This window comes from Ipomoea nil, unplaced genomic scaffold (assembly GCF_001879475.1).
Source record: "Ipomoea nil cultivar Tokyo-kokei standard unplaced genomic scaffold, Asagao_1.1 scaffold1834, whole genome shotgun sequence".
Lineage (NCBI taxonomy): Eukaryota > Viridiplantae > Streptophyta > Magnoliopsida > Solanales > Convolvulaceae > Ipomoea > Ipomoea nil.
This window is the reverse complement of record NW_017618262.1, coordinates 1,581,405-1,609,225: the sequence shown is the minus strand read 5'-3', so window position 1 is coordinate 1,609,225 and position 27,821 is coordinate 1,581,405. Positions and strand designations below refer to the sequence as shown.

The 27,821-nt window shown below is 34.7% G+C and overlaps 2 protein-coding genes across 7 annotated transcripts; one reads left to right on the top strand and one right to left on the bottom strand.

The window, feature by feature from the left end:
* Nucleotides 1-1,538: 1,538 nt before the first annotated feature.
* On the bottom strand, nucleotides 1,539-12,671 carry LOC109193148 (serine/threonine-protein kinase Nek6-like). 5 transcript variants are annotated; one of them, XM_019343987.1, is made up of 15 exons: nucleotides 12,170-12,671; nucleotides 11,982-12,048; nucleotides 11,661-11,726; nucleotides 11,514-11,560; nucleotides 11,375-11,420; nucleotides 11,105-11,185; nucleotides 10,976-11,018; nucleotides 10,836-10,885; nucleotides 10,639-10,720; nucleotides 10,484-10,533; nucleotides 10,256-10,329; nucleotides 9,998-10,049; nucleotides 9,699-9,929; nucleotides 9,212-9,604; nucleotides 1,564-2,394 (listed from the first exon to the last, which is right to left on the bottom strand). In XM_019343987.1, exons 1-15 carry the CDS (start codon nucleotides 12,277-12,279, stop codon nucleotides 1,792-1,794), a joined length of 1,995 nt encoding a protein of 664 aa, XP_019199532.1. In that variant the 5' UTR covers nucleotides 12,280-12,671; the 3' UTR covers nucleotides 1,564-1,791. The 5 variants fall into 5 exon arrangements, with proteins under 5 accessions (XP_019199528.1, XP_019199530.1, XP_019199532.1 ...); XM_019343988.1 differs by having other exon boundaries at nucleotides 1,565-2,154; nucleotides 9,125-9,604; nucleotides 12,170-12,670; XM_019343986.1 differs by having other exon boundaries at nucleotides 1,565-2,740; nucleotides 9,471-9,604; nucleotides 12,170-12,670.
* A 9,133-nt stretch (nucleotides 12,672-21,804) lies between these two features.
* On the top strand, nucleotides 21,805-24,397 carry LOC109193176 (apoptosis-inducing factor homolog B-like). Of its 2 annotated transcripts, XM_019344026.1 has the most exons (5): nucleotides 21,805-22,115; nucleotides 23,028-23,284; nucleotides 23,370-23,821; nucleotides 23,902-24,195; nucleotides 24,230-24,397. In XM_019344026.1, the coding sequence occupies exons 1-4, from the start codon at nucleotides 21,991-21,993 to the stop codon at nucleotides 24,172-24,174; spliced, it is 1,107 nt and encodes a 368-aa protein (XP_019199571.1). In that variant the 5' UTR covers nucleotides 21,805-21,990; the 3' UTR covers nucleotides 24,175-24,195; nucleotides 24,230-24,397. The 2 variants fall into 2 exon arrangements, with proteins under 2 accessions (XP_019199571.1, XP_019199570.1); XM_019344025.1 differs by having other exon boundaries at nucleotides 23,902-24,291.
* The last annotated feature ends 3,424 nt before the right edge of the window (nucleotides 24,398-27,821 follow it).

The window sequence follows — 27,821 nt, the reverse complement described above, 5'->3', positions numbered from 1 at the left end:
ACTAGCTTTAATTTGTTCCAACTTCCTTCACCTCACCTAACACTACCATCTCCATCTCACACATCTAACTACACCAAAATAATTAATGCATGCTTTATTTTCAATGTTTTTCTTTTAAAGGTTTCAATCATAATCATGACACACACACACACACACACACATATATATATATATATATATATATATATATATATATATATATATATATATATATATATATATATATATATATTTGTTTATAATAACAAGGAAAGAATGATTTTGCACGCATTTAATCATTAAATTCGAAGAGAGCCAGAGCCCTAACAAGATGCTGCAAGAGAATATCACAAATATACCATTAAAGTGGAGGCAAGAAATCCATCTAAGAGCATCCACACTTGTAGTTTATTTAGAGTTATTTCAGAATTAATTCTCCCCACTCAAAATAATAGCTGATGTGGGTGTAGGTTATTTGAGAAATAATATTACTGCAAATGTAAGGTGAATGTCAGAAAATATATATATATATATATATATATATATATATATATATATATATATATATATATATATATATATATATATATATATATATATATATATAATTAAAAAAAAAAAAAAAAAAAAAAAAAAAAAAAAAAAAAAGCAACACAGGCTGTACACGGGCGCGTGCAATGCACGCGTCCTTTTTTTATTTATTTTTTTAAAAAGAATTTTAGTTTTATTTTTTTTTTCTTTCTTTTTTCTCTCCCCTCCCATCTTCTCTTTCCTAATCACTCTTACATTATTCCCCAATTCTCCCCAACCATTGTGGATGCTCTAACATAAAAGTGAAGATCTTACTTTGTTTGTATTATATGTATCTCACATTCTTTTATAGGTGACAAGAAAAACCTACCATCACTACTCGAGAATATACATTGGGTAAACCTTACCTTGTAATTCTAACTGACAAATGACCACGAAGAAGTAAACCAGCTTAGATTGCCCATAGCTGACCATCTCAAACTAAAAAGGCCAATAGACCACTCTTACTGGGAATAACGGACCATCTCAAACTAAAAAGGCCAATAGACCGCTCTTACTGGGAATAACTGGCAAATGACCACAAAGAGGTAAACAAGCTTAGATTGTCCATAGTTGACCATCTCAAACCAAAAAGGCTGATAAACCGTTTTTGTTGAGAGTCAAACTTGTAACGTTGTGGTTATGATATGTCAAAGCGCTTGATATTTTGCCTATAACATGGGGAAGCTGGACATGAACAAAAGGAAGTTAGGAATACTTTAGGAAATGGGAAAGAATCATCTTTTTCATCCTCCACCTTCAATGCCCAAAAAAGGCTTTGCCTTTCCCACACGTACCAACATTTTTCCTTCACCTTTTTCTCAAAGAAGTCATCAAGAAAACAGCAGTTTTAATACTCCACATTAATGGTTGAAACTCAACTTTTGCTTGATGCTTGGCTTCTTTAATTTCCACAACATCTATATTGAGATTAAGGTACAATGTAACATAAAAACATTTTATTCTGCATTTGGAGGGATAAAAAAATGTTCCCAGATTGTATTGCTGATGTGTACAATGTACTATACTAAGAAATTAAAAAACAAAAACATCTGGGTAATATACCAATGCAGGAGTCAACTGTAACATTTGTCTTCAAGGATTCAAATGGAACTTGAAAATGGAAAAAAATTAGAAAAAAAAAAAAAAAAAAAAAAAAAAAAAGGCTGAAATATTGAGCAATGGATGCACATATCATATGAATAATGATCATGAATTGTGAGCTGAATCTTCATGCATTACTCATTTCAGACTTTTGGCCAACCAGATTGCGGTCTCCCTTGGAGAAACCTTGCCCTTTCCAAAAGGCTTCAGAACGACGGCAAGCTCTTCTAATCTATTGTGCTCCAGTAAGTCAGCTGACAATTCTAATAGACCTTCAAGCGCCTCTGCCCTCTGCCTGAAAGACTTGACATCTAACGCCTCTTTTACGGGTCTTTCCTCTGCAACTCGAGGGTTGGGGTTTGCTGGTGTGGAAGAATCCAAAGCTGAGACAGGGGAGGCGGTATTGCTGAGGTTTCCTGAATCCATTTCCTTAGATTTGACATAGTCACAGTGATCTGATTTCGGCGTCGTACTTCCATCAGTACTAGATGATTTTGGAATGGCGGGGCTTGCATGGTTTGCTGTAATATCAATCTCAGCAATTACTCCTATGCCTGTCAGTTTCCCAAAGTTTTCAATCACTGGCTCCTCGGTTCCAACCTGATAACTATCATGATGGATAGCATTCTCAAGCTTCAAAGTCTTTTTGGTATCTGAGGGAGGAGGGAGGGTGAAAGGGGGGGCATTGTCTGTTTGGGAGGAAAACAATTCTTTCAGTGTAAGGTTATCTTCACCGTCCATTTCTGAAGTGTGGTCTGATCGAAGCCCATTGTTTTGGCTCAAGGGAACAAGAGAGGCACCTTTTGTTGAAGAGGCAAATTCCTTTACGATATGCTTATCGTGACCACTAGATGTAGGAATAGAACTACTAGGAGGCCTGCTAGTTGAAGCATCGTCGTTAAAAGCAGCCAGTGCTTCAGAACGTGGGAGGGTATTCTCAAAGGTGACGGTAATTGTATTTGATTTCTCACGAGCAACATCTCTTTGTTGTTGGTGCTCCTTCAAAGTGTCATCCATATCCCGAACCTTCTTATTATTGTCCACATTGTCGGGAGCATCACTTCCCGCCTGCCTCATCACTGCAGGAATCAATGATTGTTTTTGTCTCGTCCTTGAAGGAATTCCGTCTTCAGCAATCTGCTTTACAGGCCAGGAGGAAGAGATTCGCTCGTGTCTAGGCTTAGTTTTTGGAGAGGAATCGGAAGCGAGCAACTGCAAAGAAAGTAGCAATTTCAGAAAAAAAAAATGCCAATTATAACCAATGAAATCAGCATCGCAACCTTATGTTTCAGGGAATGCGTTGCATGATTCCGCTTCGGACCTTATAAAAATTTTAAAACTCTACCTTCAGACCAAATACATGACGAGGGGAATGAGTATGATGATCACCGTCCTCAGCGTTTGGCAGTACATGAACAATAGGAGGCTCAATCACTCCACCCCCAAACCCACCACCACTTATCTCCGCACACTCTCGGGCCGAAAGCAATTCAGACGTCCACCCTCGAAATGCAGGCCATAGTCGTGGAACAGAACGCTCAAAAGACAAAACACGGTCAACATAAAACAGCTGAAACAGAAACACACCAAATTAAATAGAAAGGAGATGAAAAGGTAAAGAAGTCATTTAACAGAAAATATTTGCATACCGCAACAAACTCCGCAGGCCCCACGAAGCATTTATGCCGCCCAGATTTCCAAGCATCCTGCGTCTCCACCAACGAATCAAGAAGGAGCTGGCACCAATTTAAATCACGGATGTGTGCAACATCATCAAAACAGTGGAAGTACATCTGATTCGCATAACCGTTGCTCATGCACGACACCAACGTGGAGACCACCAACATAGAGAAATGTCTCTTGAACCAAACGCCACCATCCACCTCGGCAATAACCTTATCTGCAATCTGGGACGCAGTCACCGTATGTCTGACCTGCTCAAATAATCCCCTCCAATGTTTCAATAGGTTACTAATATGAAGCCTGTCCCGCTTCACCATCTCAATCTCACCACGCGGAAACCCCAACACCAACTCAACGTCACGCTCATTCACAGACAAAGATCTACCACCACCCAAATCAAACGTCCTCGTTTGCCCATCAAAATTAGTTAACAGCCAATGCAACAAACGAGGAGGACACTCAGACACCTTGAAATCCATCAGGGGCCCAAATCCCAAACTTCTAATATCGTCCTTCTGTTGCGTTGACAAGTCCTTAAGCGCATCAACAAGAACACTAGCCTGCGCCCGAAACTTAACACTAGGAAAATCAAATTCCTCTTTAGAAGACGCCTCACCACCAAACACCTCTTCAAACGATGAATCGTCACCAGGGGCATTCCACAGCGGATCTTGTTCCAACCTCGCCAAGAAAGTCAAAGATGGTGAAACAAAGTCATCATCGCTCACACAACTTTGAGCCCCAACTGGAGCACACCGCGCCACCTTGACCTTCTTACCTAGAAAATAAAACAACAATAAGATCCACACCTTTGCCCGCACAATGAAAACCCAAAAAAAAAAAAAAAAAAGAGCAAACACCAAGACCAAACCATGCACACACCTAGCGCCCAACGTAACAAGATTGAGAAATTGAGAACCCGACAACACATATAGTGGTAACCACACGCGCACACAAACAGGGCAAACAACGCACACCTTTGAACATATGTAATAGCAACCCTAAATTGACTTGTAATTACGTGCCTAACATTTTACCTCATGGAAAAACGGATGAGTAAACCATAATGTCATTAGAGAAATCCTTTAATTTGCACACCAATGGGAAGTCAAAACAAAATGCACACACCCAAATAAACCAACTAAAAAGCATAAAGGCCGAGCACACAACAATGACAAACAGTGCACACACCTCACATACGCGGATTGCAATACCAAAAAAAGAACATAAAGTGATTTTTTTTTTTAAACACCAACATAAATTAATAGAGTAGCCAAAAACACCCCAATTCACCACCCCATGCAAACCCCACAGCCTCACAGCCCACGGCAGAATAATTATTAAAAATTTGAAAAAAAAAAAAAGAAAAAAAGACGCAGCGCTGGAAAAACACAGAAAATGCAAAAGTAAAAAAATTGAAGTCATGTACAGACTTGAAAGAGCAAGGGTTTATGAACTTATTAAGAAGCCACCAAAGGATTGAAGTTTGAAATTTGAAACAATTAAGCAAAATCTAGCAATCTGAAAAAGCAAGAAAATAACCAAACTAACAACAACCGAAACTGGACAAATAACAAGCAACAAAAATAAATGAAAATGGTATCCAGAAATCTCTTGGCAATTAATTCATCTAAACCCTGCAAAAATCCCAAAATAAAAAACCCTAGCTCCAAAATCCGGCAACAACCCCACCCCACAAAACGACGAAGATGACTACAAACAAGCAAACCACCCACAAAGAAGACAAAAAACGCACAAAACACAAGAACCTATCAAAAAAAAAAAAAAAAACACGAGGAAAATAGACTGTGTAAGTACCTCGACCGACAGCTCCAACCGGTGGTCCCCGCCTCTTCGATGGACTGCGGTCCCCACCGACTACCATTGCGGCGTGGAAGTGAAGAACGAAGGAGGAATGAGTGAAGACGACGCGAATCGCGGACGCCTTCTGCGCACGGAGAGAGAGACGAACGAGGGGAGAATAGAAAGACCGGGCGTGCGCGTGAAACTTCTACATAAGAAATAATTTGAGTAGGTTACAATCTTCATCAAAATACCACAAATACCCCCCTAAACATAAAAACCAAATAAACTTACCGTATAAACACAATGACCGGACGCTTCAATCAAGACCATCCAACATTAAGACCCAACGGCCCCTATTAATCCTCATGTTTATATTTTAAGGTTGCGTTTTTACCTTAATATAATCTTCTATATATATATATATATATATATATATATATATATATATATATATATATATTAGTATTTGTCCCGTGTGATGCACAGATAAAAATTTATAAGTATTGTTGTAATGTTATGATACTAATTAGAATTAGTTTTATTAAAAATGTAAGTATAGCTATACAATGTAATATTTAATATTTTTAAAAGTTTACTTATGTTGATTTTAAAGTTTATTCTTACTTGTATTATTATTTGAATTTTAAATAACTAATTTAATTATACAGCTAAAGTATTTAAATAAATTTTATAAATAAAATAACAGGCAAAGTTTGTCGAAAATCTCCACAAAAAAACTTGTTCATTTGAAAAAAAATTATTTATGTAAGAACTATGTTTATTTTATATCTCCTTTTAAAAAATGTTTATTTTATATCTAATTACTCCTTTTTATATATGTGAAGTCAAATTAATTATAATTGAAGGTTAAATGAATATATGCACAATTTATATTTATATTAAATATAAAACATTATGGAAAAGTGTCAAATTGGCCCCCTAAATCAAGTGGATAGTGCAATTGGGCAAATTATGCCCTGGAAACGTGTTCACCGAGAATGGTGAACACAAGGCCACACGACGTCGTTTTTAGGCAAAAAAAAAAATAAATAAATAAATAAAAATCACGGATGTGGAGTTAACGGCGCGCGTTGATCAAATTATGAATTTTCTGTTATGAGATTATGAATTTTCATAAAATTCATAATCGCATAACAAAAATTCATAATCTCATAACAGAAAATTCATAATCTCATAACTGAAAATTCATAATCTTATAACAGAAAATTCATAATCTCATGGTTCCAAAGTGAATGTGTAGGCATGGTTCCAAAGTGAATGTGCAGGCATGGATTCATAATTTATGAATGTCCGTGATTTTGGACGGGAATGTGTAGGCATGGTTCCAAAGTGAATGTGCAGGCATGAATTCATAATTTATGAATATCCCAAATCATTGTTCACCTCAAATTAAAGTGAAACCACAAAATGTGAAAATGAAGAAGAAAAGTCATGCAATTAATTAAGAAAAAAAAAAAAAAAAAAAAAAAAAAAAAAAGATAACGGTGTACTAACACCGTTGGAACCGTGTTCACCATGAATGGTGAACACAGTTCCATGGCATAACGCTCAGTGCAATTGGGTACCCTAAGTGATAAAAGCTTCATTCAAGTCCCCTGAACCGGTAAAATTGTTCAATTAAGTCCAATTTCACTTGTTTATCAGGTTAAATCCATACGGTGTTGACACATGACCTTCTTATTTTTTTTAAAAATGTTTTTTATTAACAATTAAAAATATTATTTATTATAAATTAATTAAAATAATAATAACAAAAATAATAATTAAAACAAAATTAAAATAAAACTGCCACCAACTGTCTAGCGCGCACGAGGCATAATAATTTAACAATGTTATGTAGACCATAACAAAAAGTACATTTTTAATATACTAAATGTACATTATTTTTGTACTGAATATACATTATTTTTATACTGAAAGTACATTATTTTACAGTATACAAAATATGGTTCACACAATAATGATTGGTTGTGAGCACGGTTCCATATCCATAATTTCTATACTATATAGATTCATAATTTCTATATTGTATATTCATAAAATTTATACTTTAGATTCCAATTGTTGCACTCTGTTTTCACAAACCAGAGAACTATATGTTCATAATTTGATAATTATACAGTTTAGAAATTATGAATTTACAGTACAGAAATTATGAATCAGCAGTATAAAAATAATGAATCAACATAGAAATTATGAATCTATTGTATATAAATTATGAATCTACGATTTAGAAATTATGAATCTAAAGTATAAATTTGATAAATCTACAGTATAGAAATTATAGATCTATAGTATAGAAATAATGAATCTACAATATAAAATTATGGATATGGAATTGTGCCCACCTTACAAGCTAAGGTGGACACGTGCTCACAGCAATAACATTCTGTTTTTAGGAGGATACCTAACATTACTCAATTTTAAATATAGAAACTTGGCTTTGAAGGGATAAATAATGAAGCTATCTAGCTAGGGTAGAAAGGTGAATATATGTTGGATGAAATGATAGGGTGGTGGTTTTATTGATGACAAATTAAAAGTGCATGCAGATGCTCTACTAACTTTAATTTGTTCCAACTTCCTTCACCTCACCTAACACGACCATCTCCACCTCACACATTTAACTACACCAAAATAATTAATGCATGCTTTATTTTCAATGTTTTTCTTTTAAAGGTTTCAATCATAATCATGACATATATATATATATATATATATATATATATATATATATATATAGGGGAAAGGGATTAGGTGCTGGAAGGGGCTTCCCGTACGGTTGTGCGGTTGGACGCACATTAAGCATTAAACTGACGCACTTTAAGTATACAACACATGCAAAAAGGTAAACCAGCTTATAGATAAGACTAATAAGCTGTTCTTGTTGGGAGTCAAACTTGTAAACTGACGCACTTTACACAACACATGCAAAAAGGTAAACTAGCTTCGATAAGACTAATAAGTTGTTCTTGCTGAGAGTCAAACTTGTAATCTGGTTACCAAGTAAATGAGATATTTTGCTAACATGGGGAAGCTAGACATGAACAAAAGGAAGGTTAGGAATACTTTAGGAAATGGGAAAGAATCAGCTTTTTCATCCTCCACCTTCAATGCCCAAAAAAGGCTTTGCCTTTCCCACACGTAGCAACATTTTTCCTTCTCCATTTTCTCAAAGCAGTCATCAAGAAAACAGCAGCTTTAATACTCCACATTAATGGTGGAAACTCATCAATTTTTGCTTCTTTAATTTCCACAACATCCATATTGAGATTAAGGTACAATGTAATATAAAAACATTTTATTCTGCATTTGGAGGGATAAAAAATGTTCCCAGTTTGTATTGTTGATGTGTACAATGTACTATACTAAGAAATTTAAAAAAAAAAAAAATCTGGGTGATATGCCAATGCAGGAGTCAACTGTAACATTTGTCTTCAAGGATTCAAGTGGAACTTGCAAATGGAAAAAAAATTAGAAAAAAAAAAAAAAAGGCTGAAATATTATGCTATGAATGCACATACCATATGAATAATGATCATGAATTATGAGCTGAATCTTCAAGCATTAGTCCTTTCAGACTTTTGGCCAACCAGATTGCGGTTTCCCTTGGAGAAACCTTGCCCTTTCCAAAAGGCTTCAGAACGACGGCAAGCTCTTCTAATCTATTGTGCTCCAGTAAGTCGGCTGACAATTCTAATAGCCCTTCGAGCGCCTCTGCCCTCTGCCTGAAAGACTTGACATCTAACGCCTCTTTCACGGGTCTTTCCTCTGCAACTCGAGGGTTGGGTTTTGCTGGTGCTGAAGAATCCAAAGCTGAGACAGGGGAGGCGGGATTGCTGAGGTTTCCTGAATCCATTTCCTTAGTTTTGACATAGTCACAGGGATCTGATTTCAGCGTCATACTTCCATCATTACTAGATGATTTTGAAATGGCGAGGCTTGCATGGTTTGCTGTAATATCAATCTCAGCACTTACTATGCCTGTCAGTTTCCCAACGTTTTCAATCACTGGCTCCTCGGTCCCAAGGTTATCTTGACCATCCATTTCTGAAGTGTGGTCTGATCGAAGCACGATGTTTTGACTCAAGGGAACAAGAGAGGCACCTCTTGTTGAAGAGACAAATTCCTTTACGATATGCTTATCGTGACCACTAGATGTAGGAATAGAACTACTAGGAGGCCTGCTAGTTGAAGCATCATCGTTAAAAGCAGCAGAACGTGGGAGGGCCTTCAAAGTGTCATCCGTATCCCGAACCTTCTTATTATTGTCGGGAGCATCACTTCCCGCCTGCCTCAACACTGCAGGAATCGATGATCGTCTAGTTAAATTAGGCGTTCTTTGTCTCGCCCTGGAAGGAAATCCGTCTTTTACAGGCCAGGAGGAAGAGATTCCCTCGTGTCTAGGCTTAGTTTTTGGAGAGGAATCGGAAGCAAGCAACTGCAAAGAAAGTAGCAAAACAAATGCATGCTCACATATTTTAGCAATTTCGGGATAAAATGCCAATTATAGACAATGAAATAAGCATCGATACCTTATGTTTCAGAGAATGCGTTACTGAAATTGGCTTTGGAGCTTTAGGTGGAGCTTCAATGGCATTCCCAGAACCTGCTGAACTAGTACTGCTACAGCTTTCAACCATAGGCTTTCGATTGTTATGAACAACGGAAAGAGGCTTCTCGGGGGAACTTGCAGGAGGATTGCAGGATGGGCGATATTGATCAACATAGGGCCGCAAATAGGGGTGCTTCAGGAGTTCAGATGCCTGAAATGGACGAGATCAAGTGATTAGAAACTAACAGAAAACAAAAAACGATTACCGAAAGGGCTTACAGTAGGTCGATTCTCAGGATTCTTTCTTAGCATGCCCTTAATCAGCGTCTTCCTGATAAAGAATATTGCAAAATTAGCCATGCGGGAAACCATATTAATCATGGGTTTACAAGAGAATGAATTCACGAGAAAAAACACAATCGCTAGGCTCAGATACTAAGCAGGAAATCATCATCAAACGTGAGAATGTGTACATTATATGGTGCAGCATCTACGAGGTTTTTGTACAAATAAGATAGGAAGAAAAGCGGTACTTACATGGATGGAGAATAACACGGAGGAAGCGGGCCAATAGCTGATCGGTTAATCTTGCTTACTAATCCTGCCATGTCCTGAGACATTATGAAATTTCACCATTAGCTTGAATAGAATGGAAAAACCACAAAAACTGCATTCGTTTGGGAAATGAGCGGGCTTTCTAAGACAACTTTCAGAATGATTACCCCTCTTGAAGCTATAGAAATAGACAAGTTCAAAGAATCTTACAAATGCTTTAAAGGCAGGCCGATGAGCAGCCATTTCATACATACAGCATCCTAGTCATGAACAAAAAGATTCGGGAAAAGTTTATTACAAACCAACACTTCACTTCAGTTTCACAAATCATCATACTTGTCCAAGACTAATTTGAAAACGCTTACCTAGAGACCAAATATCCGATTTGAAGCCATAAGGAATATCTGAAAGAAGTTCGGGGCACATGTAATTGGGAGTTCCAACAACCTGAAGACGTAAACAACAAAAATGTTAGTTCCCGAAGAGGACTTACCGTGCAAGTATTTTCTTCCATCCATACGTTAGAAATTGATAGCAAAAAAGCATATGTATTAACACATACTGAAGAAGTCAAGTCATCTTCCTTCAATGTTTTAGCAAGCCCAAAATCACCTGCACAATGAGCAGATCATCTAAAGGGTACATTGTTATCGCTTCTAGAAGATATGAAATTCAACAAAATAACAAAAGTACCAAACTTACCTAGCCGAACATCTTGACCCTTTGTCAGAAAGATGTTAGAGCACTGCCACAGAATAGCATCGTAACTCAATACACAATAGAGAAAACTAAACCCAAACATAGTTTTTTTAAAAAAATTAAAATGCATACTTTCAGGTCACGGTGTAGAACAAAACTTGAATGCAGATATTCAACTGCCAACAGTAATTGAGTGAACCACTTCAAAAGTTTCTGCATGGAAAATATTACTTTTTAACAGTCAAACAATCCCGAGAAAGTAGATGAAGATATAAGGTTAGATTAACCCGTGCTTTAGATGACATTTGAGAAACATTCTTCCTTTTTATAGGTAAGAGAAATGGCATATCCTATGAACAGCTTAATCTTTGGGATAAAGCTAATAGAAGTTCATAAACATACCTCTTCGGGAAAGTATAATCCATTTGCTTTCTTCATCAATTCAGCCCTATAAGAGCACTTAAAACTCAGAAACAAGTAATTCTAAAATCTAAACAAAACCCAATGTTCTTATGAACCTCATATTTCTTAATAAACTTACATATCGCCACCTTCACAGTAGCCAATAACAATGCAAACATAGCAACCCTGCAGTTCCATTTGGGAAGATAACAAACAAAGTCGACTTGAGATGAAAGGTTTCTATAAGTCGTCTATAACTAATTCACTGTGGAATAAAGCCTCTCACCTTCTCCACCCATGCTTCTTTGAATTCGACTATATAAGGGTGTTGAACTTGGGCAATTAAAGCCATCTACACATTTAAATTTCAGTGAGATCTCTGTAAAAATTTCCAATTTCTGGGTAGTATGCAACCATTCCCAGCACAGACAAGACACAAAAGGATCAATATCAAATGCATTTAATTTTCTTAGTGGCTGTATATAACCAATCAAATTAATTAAGAATCCAAAAATAGAAATAATCCATCATTATTTCCCAACACGCACACACAAAAACAGCAGAGAAATAATATGAATGTCAAGATTCATGGACACAGAAAATGCACCTCTTGATAAGCAGCTCTTCTGCACCGCTCCGTTTGTCGTGCTAACCGAATCTTCTTTAGCACATACCTAACAATCCCAGACACAAAACAGAAACAATTGATCTTGGGAAACCTTAAAATGCCTAAATTTACAAACTTTAGAACTAAAAGAAAGGGAGAAAGAGAAAATTCAAGGAAGTGATTGATACTTCTTTTTCTCTTGTCTGTGATGAACGAGAATTGCAGCACCAAATGCCCCCCTGCCAATCTGTTCCATAATATCATACTGATCCATTCTCGACTCCGTTGCCATTCCCATTTGCCCAATACTCTATCTTTACTCACTCAAGGAGAAAAACACATTAGAAAAAAACTGAAATTTAAAAAGACACAGGAAATGGCTTCATATGCATTCCCATGAAGGACTCAATCTAATGTTTGCATCTCCTGCGGCTTCCGCGACCCATTCGCAGATCAAAGCCGAAGAATACCGACAAAGACAAATACATATGAATTCGTCTGTTTGTGGGAAAAGGAGACGCAGGGTGCTTTTGCCGGGAGTGGAGGGGGTTTTGAAGGCCTTTTTGGCGTTTTCTTGATTTAATTTTCTTGTTTTGGATGATTGTTTAATATGAAGAAACAATTTCACCAAAATATGAAGAACAATTGTCACAGTCCCCAAGTGCTCAAGCTTTCTTCAAGACTGCGCCTTAAATTTGAGTCAACTAATCAAATGCAGTCCTAAAAAATTGCATTTTTAAAATTTGTAAAAATAGTCTATCGGGGAAATAGTCTTCTAACACTAAAATCATATTTCACACAATCAATTATCTATTTAAACACTAAAAAAGATATTTAAATTATGAAGAGTATTTCACACACTCATTTATCTATTTTGACACTAAAAGATATTTAAAGTTATAAAGGAAGTAAATGATATTAAATTGCTTAATCATATCAATGATAAATAGTTTATTTTACAATTAATTTTTTGATAAGCTTAAAATATTACAGTATAATTTAATAGCAGAAACATGATATATATATATATATATATATATATATATATATATATATATATATATATATATATATATACGGTTTGATCTGAGATAATTTTTCTTTTTTACTATATGGTTGAATCCCTAACATCAAGGGCTTCACACTCCGATCTGACAAGGTATTTGAGAGGATATAAATCAATGACTTAGTAGACAATGAACATAATTCTATATTGTTGCCATCGAAATTTGAACATTAATATCTTCTTTCGAATATTACTTACTGAATTATTAAGCTAAACCGGTGCGGGATGAGATGATTTTTCTGCGGATAATATGGTTGTGGAATCAATGTTTATAGTGAAACAAAAGTAAGGAAATTCAACCAAATATTATTGGAGTAGTACACGAATTGTCCTTTTCATTTTTATATGATATATATGTATATATGTATGAAATGAAATATTGAATACCTACGAGGCTGGCCCCTCCTGGATAGTTGTTCTTCGCCGACAAAACTAGTTGCTTTTCATTTCTTCCATAAATACGTGTACAAAACATAGAGTACAAACCACTTTTTCTCATCTACAAAGTAGTATTTTTTGAAATTGAATCTATAACCACTTATTTTACTATTTAGAATGATAATCGACCTAATATCATACTATATGATAGTTGGTAATAGTATAGTAGTAAATAAAATATACCAGGACTATATGGTATAATGGTATCCAAGTTAGACTTTCATTTGAAAGGTTGTGAGTTTGAGTTTTGGTAGGGTGTTATTGGTTTTTTGTGTTTCAGTAACTTGAGAAAGTATATGAACAGATTAGCATTCAAAAAAATAAATAAATAAAATCTCTTGTATATATAAAATGGGAGGACCAAGTAGGGTTGTAGAGATGGCGAAAGGGCATAGAGGATAAGTTAGTGATAGCTGGCGATAGAGAATTGTACCCTATTTAGTATCTATACTGAACCTTCTCACAATCATTACTGTAATCTTTTCTTTTAAAAATTAAAATATCCATAGGATCGAAGTAGTGAGGGTGCAGTGAAGCGATATCATGGCCGATCATCACATGCAGCCACGTGTTTTCTCATTCTTTCTTCTGCCTTAATTTCCGCCATCCGCCTCCCTCAACAACTCCTTATGTTAAGCTCATTCATCACGTTTTACCTTGATTATGTTACCTTTTTAATTAAATATTCTTCCAAAAGGCTAAACCCCAACCCTAAGGGCCTGACAGAGTGACTCAACTGAACATGAACCACAGAGGCTAAACCAGTGCTCACTGCGCACAAAGAGCTCCCCTCACTTTGTGAGGTTGCTCCCACACTGTCGTTGGTGAGACTCAATCCCTGGTCATTCTTCCAAAGTTTCATCTCTATGACTAGTTGAGCTACCCATGCGAACATTTAAATATTAACCAGTTTATTAGTTGACGTGAGTAACCGACTAATCGTGCACTCTCCTTGAAAAAGATTCGGAGTTTAAAATCCTTTCTCGAATGAAAAAAATCCAAAAAAAAAAAAAAAAAAAAAAAAAAAAAAAAAAAACTCTTTGTCTTCATTATTAATAGAGTGATATTAACCTTTTAAACCTAGTGAAGGGTATTAGTGACTTATTGTAGACAAATTAATTTGAATTTGACGGTTGGTGTAAATTGAGTTAGCGATCACAATATAAAACAATTGGATTAAATTAGAATTGACAAATGGGTAATTAAACAACGGCAATAATAAATAAAATGAAACTCTTTTTTATTTTTTTTTATAAGATCAGAATAAAATGAAACTCTTAATCATTCAAAATGACTCAAAAATAAAATTTCAATATTTAGCAAATTACTAACCCTTTTTAGTACGTTAAGTTGATAATTATAGGTAACTTATGAAATCTAACCCTTATAAAAGGTCCAATAATATACAAACATGTATGAGTGAATCATTAATTAGCCTCATAGAAGGTGTAGGTGGAACAAGAATATCATGTAGTGCAATTATGATTAAAACAATAGTTTTGAAAATAATTATATTATTGATCAATACATGATGCTATAAAGTACATAATGAAGATATGTATTTATAACGATATGATATAAGAGTCTGAGTCAGGATATGAATAATAATGGTAATATACCTAATAATAGAGTTAATTAACGTTTTGGTCTCTCGACTATAGCAAAAGTACCATATTGGTCATTAACTTTGACCGATTAAGTCATCAAGTATTAAATTTACACTGTTAGAAAGAACAAATTGCACTTTTGGTCCTGTGAGTATTAGGGTATTGACAATTTGAGTACGTGACTTTCAAAACTCCCAATTTAAACCTTTAACTATGCAATTTTTGGCACTTTTGGTCCTCTGGGCCAAATTGCTGGCCAATTTTGGCCGGAAAAACATCAATTGGTTCGAATTGTTTTTTGACGAGGGTAAAATTGTCATTTCACTCCCTTCTTCTTCTTCATTCTCCCTTTCTTCTTTGTTCTTCTTCTTCTTCGCTCAGCATAGGAGTCATCCGATAGCAGTCCAATCTAGATAGCAGGCCAAGCACTGTGCATCCTGATCCTTATGGTCATTCGATTCGGCCCCCACCTAGTGGTTTCCCTCCATTTGAGATGCTTCCTCATCCTGAGATTATGGAGCAGAAGCTTGCCACACAACATGCAGAGATGCAAAAACTTGCAAAAGAAAACCATAGGCTTGCTACCACCCCTGCACCGAGTTTCGCTGCCGCTCCATCGCCGTATTCCGCAGCGGAGCCACCGACCCCAGTTCCCGCTCCTCTCGTTGCGACTCCATCGCCATCGCCTTCCTCCGCCGCAGAAGCTGAGTCGTCCCCTGTTTCCGTCGCTTCTCCGGTGTCCAGTGCCGCCGCCGCTCCCTCGCCTTCAATCGCCATGCCTCCGCCGTCTCCGTCGTCCACTACCGCCACTGCTATCCTTAACTTCGTATGGTCTATAATGGTCGATATTATCGTAATCCACATTCAAACCTCCTCTTCTAACTTATTAACATACTACCGTAATCCATATCACATCAATAATCAATAATCAATAATTAACAAACTCGGTGCAGGGGATTGAGCAAGAATGTGACTTTGAAGCATTTTCCAGAATCGCCACATTCAAACCTCCACGCCAATGGACACGCGCCGCCTCTCGCCGCCGGAAATCCCCCGGATCCTGTCCGTGTTTTTGGTGAGTGGAGATTGAGTAGCTGATGCCCAGTGCAAGGATGAAGAAGAAGAAGAACGAAGAAGAAGAAGAACGAAGAAGAAGAAGAAAGAAGAAGGGGTGAATGAAGAAGCAGAGTGTGAAATGACAATTTTACCCTCGTCAAAAAATAATTTGAACCAATTTATGTTTTTCCGGCCAAAATTGACCGGCAATTTGGCCCGGAGGACCAAAAGTGCCAAAAATTGCATAGTTAAAGGTTTAAATTGGGAGTTTTAAAAGTCACGTACTCAAATTGTCAGTACCCTAATACTCATAGGACCTAAAGTGCAATTTGTTCCTATTAGAAATTATGAAATTTCCAACCACCTGAAAGTGATCTTAAATCAAGTCAAAAGCCTTGTTCCGACCACTTTTGATATCCGGAAAAACCTTTGTTGCTATTTCCGACCACTTTATGGTATTAACTTGATTTCAGATCACGTTCAGGTGGTCGGAAATTCTCTAGTTTCCACTAGTGTTATGTCTGATATGGTCCTTCGTCTATGGTTAAGTCACTTCCAATAATATCAATAAGTATATATCCCTTTTACAAAATAGTGTTAATTACTTTTCATCCTACTATACTAAAACATAAAAGAAAAATAAAAAAGGTTATAATGACATGCATGCGTACCTAACAATAACTTTGAATAGTTAATTGGTTGATTTATAAACATTATACTGGCTTACACATTGTCATGAACTAGTGAACTACATACGTAAATTTATTTAAAAAATTATTAAATATATTTTTAATTTAAAATGGAAATATGTAGTGCTCTAACAATATATTAAAAAAAAAATTAGCATATCGATATATGAAAGATCCAAGAACCGGACTTATTTAGATTTTATTTGCCAAGACTGTATTCACTTCTTTTCTTTTATTAGTTACTGTTTTTCTAGTTTAATTTGTAGAACTGTTAATCAACTAGCTCATGCATTAGCTAAAACTGATTTGAAATAGAGGGTCTCTGCATATGGATTTGGTTCCTTTTGAGTATGCCTCTCATATTATTCATTAATCTATTTATGGTTTCTTTATATAAAAAAAAAAAAAAAAACACTAATTTGGTTTTTTTTTATTATATTTAATAATTTCATGTATATTTTTCCACCATTATTATAACTTGGGAAAAAAGTTCTAATTTTGTTTATCCATTCATGGTGGGATTGGGAAATGATATGATGTCTGCCAAGGGGCAGTCAAAATTAAATGGCGTTTTAGTAGAAAGAGATGGGAGGAGTAAAGTAGTAGTTGTTTGGAGGCATGGTTGACTAAAGAGCAAAGCTAGATAGGTTAGTTGCAAAATCATGTCGACCATCGTCACATTTCCTTTTCTTTAATTCAAAGCAATTATCCTTCTTCTATGTTTCCTTTTCTTACGTTTGTATTACCTTTTCACCAAGGTGTCCAAGGTTTAATTTAATGGTATAAATCTCTACTCTATAGTGATTGTAATGTTATTCAAAATTTTATTTTATTAAAAAGAACATAAGATTGAGTTAGATTTAATAATGTGCGTGTATTTTTATTATTATTTTTTTTTGCTAATAATGTGCGTGTATTTGAATGATTCAAAATAAAATATTGTATGATGATTTATAATAGAAATGCATTGAATTAATCAATAAATTGAAGAAGTCTTTTATCTAGCTAGCTCATGCTATACACTAACATGAGTATATATAATACTAATTGCTTAGTGTTAATACAACTAAAAATCTTAGCATAAACTTTTAGACAAAATAAACACGTACGATAAATTATCTAAAAGTAAAGAGTGTTAAACTTAAATTGAATAAAAAGTAGATTGGATCATGTAGGGACTATTTAGGAGCGGATAACTCAAAAATATATAATGAAAGTGTAATCTTCTTTCCCGTATATATTGAAAGTTAGGATATTTATGTATAGTTTTTTTTTTTTTTAAATATATAATAGTTATAAGTAAATATATACCAACATGACATGCGACTATGACAACTAATATCCTATTATGGACCTGAAGCAGAAGGCATGGAGAATGTTAAATGTATAACTAATAGTTTTGAGATTGACGATCATTGTATATCTCGTATCTTAATGATCCAAATTAAATGATTGAACTTGATTCATCTTGTGAGTACGTGCCTAAATGATTTTTTTAGATATATTCTTATCGTATTAGGTCCAATAAAATATGAATAATAATGTAACTATTAGGAAGATGTGTATTGTAATAGACTGGGTGATGTAGAGTGTATTCATATAAGCACTTTAGACCCCTCATTCTTTGTTGTAAATTTAGATAGATTTTGCAGTTGAGTACTCAAGAAGGAAGCGCCCAGAATGAATTGTAAGACTTCAAAAGGAATCAAGTGGAAGGAAGCTAAATGGATCAAAAGAAGTCCACGACTAGTAAAAGTCTTGATAGTTTTTCCTAGCTGATGAAATGGAATCTCTATTGTTTTCCAAGCATGCAAAAGAGCCGTTTGAAGGATGCAACTTGTCTTACCTAGAGGTCTATAAAAACATAATTTGGTGATAAATATAATTAAGCATCTCTTTTTTACTTTGGAGTGTTTATAAGCTAAGTTAAATAGGGAAACAGTCATTACCCCATGAATAAACTTGTAGAAGCTATCAGATGTCAACAGATTTTAGGGGATTGTGGAAGCTTTTTGGATAGCTATCACTTGCTGAGTGACAACGGGAAGGTTCAAATTAAAAGTTGGCATTCATCTATCCTCAGCTCTCATCTATAAAAGGATTACCCAAAGAAGGGAAAAAAAGTTAAGCTATGTTGAAGGTGGTGTGGTAAAAAGTATTCTAAGTGCAAGTGCTCAATTAGTGATCAAGTTGAATCAAGTTCTTTGAGTTGAAGTGAAATTTGAAGGATTTCCAAGTCCAGCACACAACAAACCAACAACCATCTTCCATCGAAAGGAGTTGTGAGATCAACCTAGCTAGCAAGACAACTTTGTGGATGACCAGTGGCTAGCCCTGATTGGATAGAGAAAATAGAGTGACTTATTAATGGTTGACCAATGACCTCTATTTGAAGGACTATCATCTGTACAAGCTGATGTTTCTTATTATTTTGCATTCGGAACAATACTTAGTGAAACCTTCTTGGGGTTAAGTAGGAAAGTGGAGTAGGAAAGTTATTGAACCACTACACTACAACGATATTTTTGTCATTTTTACTTTACGCATTACTGGCTTATTAACTTGCGAACTAACCCCATACTTAACACACACTCAAGCACACTTATTCGTTCAAAACTTAACTACTCATTTTTAAGGTAAGCTAAAAACTTCCACTGCGATAATTTTATTTCCAAATTTTCTTTAAACTCTAATTTCGAAATTCAAACTCGCTATTTTAAAAAAATTGTAAAAATTGTTAGAAAGTTTATTCAATCTATTCTAGACTCTCTATTTGTCTGAGACCAACAATTAATAAATGGTGAGTAGTAAAACTTGAATGTTAAAATAGTTTGATCACCGAAACATTAATATATTATTATAATATGAATATGAATTTTGTTGATAAGGAGTGGGTAATTAATTGCTTAATGTACAGTACATGCAAGTCTCCAATGGTGTACGTTGCTTCAAAGCTGTGAGTGATACGGGCCACAAGTGAGCTAAAGCCTAAAGCCTACAGGAGAAGAATGAATTGTGGGCCTTTGCAATAAATAAGGATTGCCAATTAAGCTCCATCTACTCATGGCCTACATAGACAGCAAATTATTGTACACACAGTATTATGTAGATCATAATAAACAAATATATTTTTAATATACTAAAAGTACATTATTCGTGTACTAAATATATTATATAAAAGGAAAATTGTAAAAAATACCCATCTATAATATGTCAATTATCAATGTCACCCCTGAATTATGAGTGGTGAAAATGTTGTCCCTCAATTATCAAAACGGTGCACATATAGCCCCTTCCGTAATGGACATGTGGTTCCCCGTTAGTATACGACACCGTTAAGTCGGAGTAAATATGTAATTTAGTTGTTTCTTCCCTCCCTCGATTCGAAGTACCAGCGATGGACAGCGGTGGGTAACCATAGGTCCGTTACGGGAAGGGCTATATGTGCATCATTTTGATAATTGAGGGGCAACATTTACACCACTCATAATTCAGGGGTGACATTGATAATTAATTGGCATATTATAAAGGGACATTTTTTACAATTTTCCCTTATATAAAATAATGTACTCAAATAATATATTTTCCTTGGATATAATGTATATTTTTAATATACTTAAAAGCATATTAAATTATTTGTGTACTGAATATACATTATTTGATAGTATAATTCACACATCTGTGTGAATCATGGTCCACACAATAATGACTGTACATACACAGATTGGGCAAATTATATTGTCGACCATGAATAAATATTTATTTTTAATATATTATAGGCACATTATTTGTGTATTAAATGTTTATTATTTGGTTATTTGGTTAGTGTGGTGAATATGTGTGTATTAAATTGAAATTAAACACAAATATTTACCACACTAATGAGTAATGAATATAATAGTATGAAGAGTAGGTGTAATGTCTCAATTCCGACATAGTTTGTACTTGTTGGGTTTTCAATTTCTTTCAAAGTTTCAATTAGTATAAGAGAAGATCTTTGAATTTTCTTATCCTTGCTAGAAGAAGATCTTGGAGAATATTATATTATTTGGTCTTCATCGTTTGGAAAGGAGTGTTGGTATTGAAAAGGACGGAAAAAGCTATCAAAATATTCATTTCCGTATATTTGATCATACTGCGATATTTTGAATATACTTTTGTCTATATTAGTCTAATTAAGGTGATTCAAGCAACATTAAGATTTGTTCATGAAGTAAGAGGGTGTCTTCGAATCACTTTAATTTTTAGTATTTATTTTTACTTGATTACACGTCAAATATTGTTATGGAATGTACCCTATATTTCATTACACATCAAAATTAATAATTTAAAATATAAAGTTTAATAATATATCATGATATCTTTTTTTTTTTAGGTGATAATAAAGATATTAAGATACCCAGTCACTAATAACTTAACGCAAGGTAATTACACAATTTAAAAATTAATTAATATTAATGCAAAGTAGTGGAAAAAAACTAAACCATCTAAATAACGTCTCATATTTCAAACACTACCGTACCGGCCCGTACTTAGACCTAATACATTAGACCTTGTTACATTTAGACCATGTCGGATCAATAGTCAACCAATAATTTTAATGTCAAAAACAAAAATAAATAAATAAAATAAATAAAAGAGAGCAATCAATTATTGTGTATCGTTGACCTTAATTAAGCTTAATCATTCAAAGCTATTCTACTTTCTTCCATTTCCGCGTTTCTATAGTAATAAAAGTAATATACATAACCAATCATAAGCCAACATGCAATAAATAATATACATAAGTTTGTAATTAACTATTATAATCATCACATATAAACCAGTTTTAAATTATAATAATATAATATAATATATTAGACTCCTTGCACCTTGGTACACGTTGTAAGAATATTCCAAATACGTACTAATACGCTGTCAACTCAGTATAGGGACTTAGTCAAGCGTTCTTCACTTGTTCCCCATTTCCACCCACCACCCCCATTAGTCATAACTGCAATGCAATTTACACGTACGTAAGGAACCTGCATTTGTCTCTCACTGCCGACTATTCTTCTCCCTGTCTTTACATATATTTATATGTATAAACCATGTCAGAAAGATACATAGCATAAGGTGGGAGAGACCCAGAGGCAGATTTTTGGTTTTTGGAGATGGAAAGGCCACCGGAGTTGGGAGGAGGATGGGGGAAGAGGGTGGTGGTGATAGGCGGAGGAGTAGCCGGCTCCTTCATTGCCAAGTCTCTTCAGTTCCATGGAGATGTCACCCTCATTGATCCGTAAGCTACCATGTCTGCTTGCCTACTTTCTTCAACTACCTTTCCATTACATGTTGATTCATCTATATGTTGACTCTGTAATCTCATCTCAGTTTTTGGCCTTCATAGTTTACTTGTCATGCTAAAATTGATCCTAATCTTTCTGGTTCATAGTAATTTGATCTGCCCTTTCTTTGTTCTTACCGTCATCAAATGTAACACTACTCAATAGAAGATATTGCAATGCTTGAAAGATTTATAGAATTCTAGGGCTCATCAATTAGGCATTTATATTGGGTTACAAGGGAAACCCGCAGCTAAAACCCGAGGGTGTGTCCTAGGTAAATCCCGCCTAGTGGTCCTAATCGGCTCATGACCACAAAGAGGCAAACCAGTTTAGGTTGGTCATAGCTCAAATCAAGAAGGCCAATAAGCTGCTCCTGTTGGGATTCGAACTTGTAACCTTGTAGTTATCAAGTTAATAGTCTGACCAACTTAGTTGGGTTGCCTCCAATTAGGCATTTATGTTGAGATTATGGATGCTCGCATGGACAACTCAACTGGTCATAGTGGTGAAGTTTGGAAAGAATGACCAGGATTGAGTCTCACCAGCGGCAGTGTGGGAGCGGCCTCTCGGAGCGTAAGATGAGGTCTAGCCCCCCTTGGGGATTCTTCCTTTTGGGAAGAATGTTGAGATTATGAAAGATTGGATTTTTGATTGGTTCAAAATCCTGACAACTAGAACTTCAGAACATAATAGCAAGATTACTGCTTTCAACTGATTCTGATCAATGTTGTCTGGTATCTTACATTCATTATTTGTGAATCATACAAGTGTGATCAAATTAACGTATTTTGGCCGAGTCTTTTTATCCCTTTATTATTATTTTCATTCCCTTCAAATTGGCTGAGAAAGTGGACATTTGAAAATAGGAAGGAATATTTTGAGATACCATATGCTAGCTTAAGAGGAATGATGGAGCCTTCATTTGTAGAGAGAACTGTAATCCACCACAAAGACTACCTCACCAATGGTCGTCTGTTCGTGTCTAAAGCCATTAACATCAGCAACTCTGAAGTCTTGACTGAAGAGGGTCGTTCGTTTTGCTACGATTATCTTGTTCTTGCCACTGGCCACGTTGATTCTGCTCCAGAAACTAGAAAGGAGAGACTAGCAGAGTATCAAGCAGGTACGAATCACAACTAACCTGGAAATATCATTGGAGATAGTAGACTCCTTATTGGGTTAACTTTCAAATATCATTCTGGTTCCAGAAAACGAGAAGATAAAAGATGCCAATTCCATTTTGATTGTTGGTGGTGGCCCTACTGGGGTTGAGCTAGCTGCAGAAATTGCGGTTGATTTTCCTGATAAAAAGGTGACTTTGGTGCATAGAGGTCCCAGATTACTCGAGTTTATTGGACCGAAAGCTGCTGGCAAGACTTTAGACTGGTTGAGATCGAGGAATGTTGAGGTGAAGTTGATGCAATCAGTTGATGTGAACATTAGCTCGGGTCGAAGGGATACTTATATTACTTCATCTGGAGAAACTATCGAAGCAGATTGTACCTTTCAATGTATGGGAAAACCACTGGGATCAGATTGGTTAAAGGGATCTTTGCTAAAAGACAGCATGGATAATCTCGGAAGGTTGAAGGTTGATGAGAATCTTAGGGTCAAGGGGCACAAAAACATCTTTGCCATTGGAGACATCACTGATATTAAGGTAAGAGACGAATTGATGCAATAATTCCTGCTTCATTAAGTTAAGTTTAATCGGTTTTCATCATAAACCTTAATTTTCAGGAAATAAAGCAAGGGTATTTTGCTCAGAAACATGCTAAAATTGCTGCAAATAACTTGAAGCTATTAATGAACGGAGGAAACGAAAGGAAGCTTGCAGCCTACAAGCCTCATTCGCCCGTGGCCATTGTTACGCTGGGGAGGCACGATGCAGTGGCTCAATTTCCCTACACGACAGTCATCGGGCTCGTTCCTGGATTGCTCAAATCCAAAGATTTATTTGTAAGCAAAACCCGGAAGAAAATAGGCCTTGACCCTCGTGCTCTTCATTCCTAGGATGAACAAGTACAAAGTCAATTTAAGAAAAACCAAAAATATTTCTGCTGGAGTTTTGCCTTTGTATTGCTTATTTTATGTGTTAGTGGACCAATGTTTTTTTTTTATTGTGCATAACACGCAATGTATGGCTGCTCGGTTGCTTATGATAATCCAATTCCCAGAACTCGAACTCAAAGATTAGCAGAGTATCAAGCTGGTATAAATAATAATAAACGCTTGATCCTAACAGTTTTCATGTTGTGTGGGGTATAAACAGGAGATTAAGCAAGGGTCGTCAAACACGCTTTGATTGCAGCGAAGAACTTGAAGATGATGATGATGAGTAGTAGTAGTGGGCAAAGGGGTGGCAAATTGGCCGCATATAATTGTCGATCAACCCGACGGTGACTGTTTCACTGGGAAGGAAAGAAGCGGTGACTGAAATGGCATTCGGAACAGCCATTGGAGTTCTTCCGGGATTGATCAAGTGCAAGGGCTTATATGTTGGTGAAACTAGGAAGCTTGCTGGGGCTTAGTTATTGATCCACATTGACCCTGTTTTTTTTTTTTTTTTTGGAAAACACATTGACCCTGTTTGATAATATATTTAGTTTATTCGTCAATTTTGATTTATTTGATTATTATTAGTTGTTTGACTTGGTTAAATAGTTAATATCAGTGTTTGATTAATAAGCTTTTTGTAATAACTTATTGCTCCAAAATATTAAAATTCAAAAAGTTGAGAAAATCATTTTGCATGTAATCAATTATCATCTAACAATTAATTTATTAAACATTTTCAACCATCGCCTAATAGCTATTTATCAAACCTCTCATTGTATTTTTGTACTCTCCTTGACTCCCATCAAAGCCTTCAACTTTGTGTATAAGTGGTAACAAATATTAGTATCCAATTTAAACTTTAGGGGAAATATCATTTTTAGTCCATCGACTATGATACATATATCAATTTAGCCTTTCACTATTAAAATTTTTAAATTAGGTCTATGACTATTCAGTTTGTATCACATTTGGCACTTCATTATTAACATTTTCAAATTAGGTGCATGGCTTTTCAATTTGTGTCACATTTGATCCTACAATTAAATTTTCCGGCCAAGTCACCGGTGACCGGCTAATTTATTTAATTTTTATTTAAAAAATTATTTTAATAATTTTTAAATTTAAAAATAAAAATAAAACAAAATAAAATAAAGAAAATGCCGGCCACAAAGGAAGAAGGGGGGAAAGAGAACGTCGGCCACTACCACCCGAAGCACGAACTATCGTATCTGGCATACCAATTTCCTGACGACATTCGTGCCCTTCAGGCCTAAATCAAGCCTTTTCAGACTCACTTTGAGATTTGATTTGCACTCCTTGCGAGAGAGAGAGAGCTTCTATGCTATACAATTTAATAAGCCTTAGAAAGACTATTGTATAAATAGTGGTGCAAATCAACTTCCCAAACCAATATGGATAAAAGCTCATATTTTTCCCTTCATTTTTTCAACTCAAATGGGTCTGCTTTGAGAATCAATATTTCATTCACCCATTATCCATTTTGAGCGTACAATATATCAATCTCTTCGTCTTACTTTGACCCGACCCATTTTGAAAGTGGACCCCAGTGATAATTGTATAACAAAATAGCCACTTAAAATGTCATTTTAATGCTATTTTTCCAACACAAAGTTGAGCATCAAAGATTATAAATCATGAACTTTGAAAATCATCATTTTCTTGCATTTTTTTTTAAAAGCAAATTTAGGTTGTGTTTTTCGTTTAATTAATCTTGTTTTATTAATTAAAACAATACTCAATATTTCAATTATGCTTTTGTATTATTGAAATGGTTTAGGTCATTATGGTATTAATATTTTCTGCATGCATTTCTATAATAGTATAATTGTATATTACTTAACAAATATTGTACTATTCTTTTTTTATTAGACAAAACTGTTCTTACATCATTGTCAGACATACGTGACCTAACTATAAAGTTGTTGATCAGAAATACAACTATACCTGGACTCTAAAACGATAAGACTATTTTTTAAATAATTGACAATTTTGACATCCCACTGACTCCAATTTAACAAATTTACACATCATTCACATAATTTTATGAATGTATAAAAACTTCTAAAGAAATTTGTATGTTAATCTTAATTATAATAAAGCAATATGGTCTTGTGAAAATTAAATATTGATATTAATTGTTAAATGTTGGTATTAATTACATGTTGGTATTATAGTTAAGATTTAGCAAGTTCTATATGGTCTTGTGAAAATTAAATGTTGATATTAATGGTTAAATGTTGATATTAATTACATGTTGGTATTATAGTTAAGATTTAGCAAGTTTAGCAAACACTTTTTATATGAGGGGAAAACATATGATATATAACAGAAAACAAGTGAAAAAAGTGTTTTGTGCAATACAACAAAATCTGATACATTACTCATATAATTACATGGAAATAGTGAATTTTGCAACAAAAATAATAATATAGCATTAAAAATGATGCCAAACCAGATATCAAAGGGAAAACTACTCCTGAAAACTATTTATAAAATATCAAAGGGAGAAGAACACAAAAGTGAAGGACAAACCAGATAAGAAAAGTAAATGTTAACACTTGAAAATTATTTATAACTCTAAAAAAAAAACAATTGAAATCTTAACTATAACATAGCCATATGGTTTGGTGAGCAATTATTGTTACAATTATTTTTTTTTTAAATGGTGATGCATTTTCAGCGACTCAGCCAATGTCATAAGGTGGATTAATGATCCAAATTACACAGCTAGAGGCGGTGGGTCGTTGAACAACATCATTGCTGAGAGTAAGAATTGGATGAGAAAAGACTGGCTCGTTAAATGCTGCCATGTTCTGAGGGACAAAACCAAGCAGCCGATTGGCTTGCTAGACATTCTAGTCCTAATTAAATTATATTTTGCTTTCGACCTGCCCCCTGGAGACTTAAGAAGGATTATCCAATGTGATGCCAGGGGGATGCCCTCCGCTAGAGGGGACTAGGTCGTGTTTTTGCTTTTTGCTCCCGGGGCTTGGCCCCTCCTCTGTACTAAAAAAAAAATATTATTTTAATTGTAAATATATTGATGTTCATAATTTTATCATAGGAATTCACACATAATAATTACTAAATAACAAAAATTTTATATATGAATAAACCTCATATAGAGTATATTTTTATAACATATTTTCCGTGCATCCCACGTGACAAATACTAGTTTTTATTATATCATTATAATAATATATATTGTAATCATATATTTCAAATTATTTATTATCATCCTCTATTAGTAGCAATTGTCATTGACAAACTCTAAAAACAATTTGTCTCAACAACGAATGAAAATAAAAGAATCAATGACTTCATTGTTGTGGATGAAAAGCAAGTACCCACTTTATTACTCTTATTAAATTAAATAAATTAGTAGCTACAACCGAAAATAATACATATGCATTTAATTAATTTAGAATTAGATATTTGTAATGCCTTTATTCAAAACAAAACTTATTCATTATAAAAAAATTTAAAAATAGATATAATTTCATTAGTTATATTATCTTCATTTTCTACCATTCAAAGATTCTTTAAATTCAAATTCATTAATTAATTATATTCACTACATT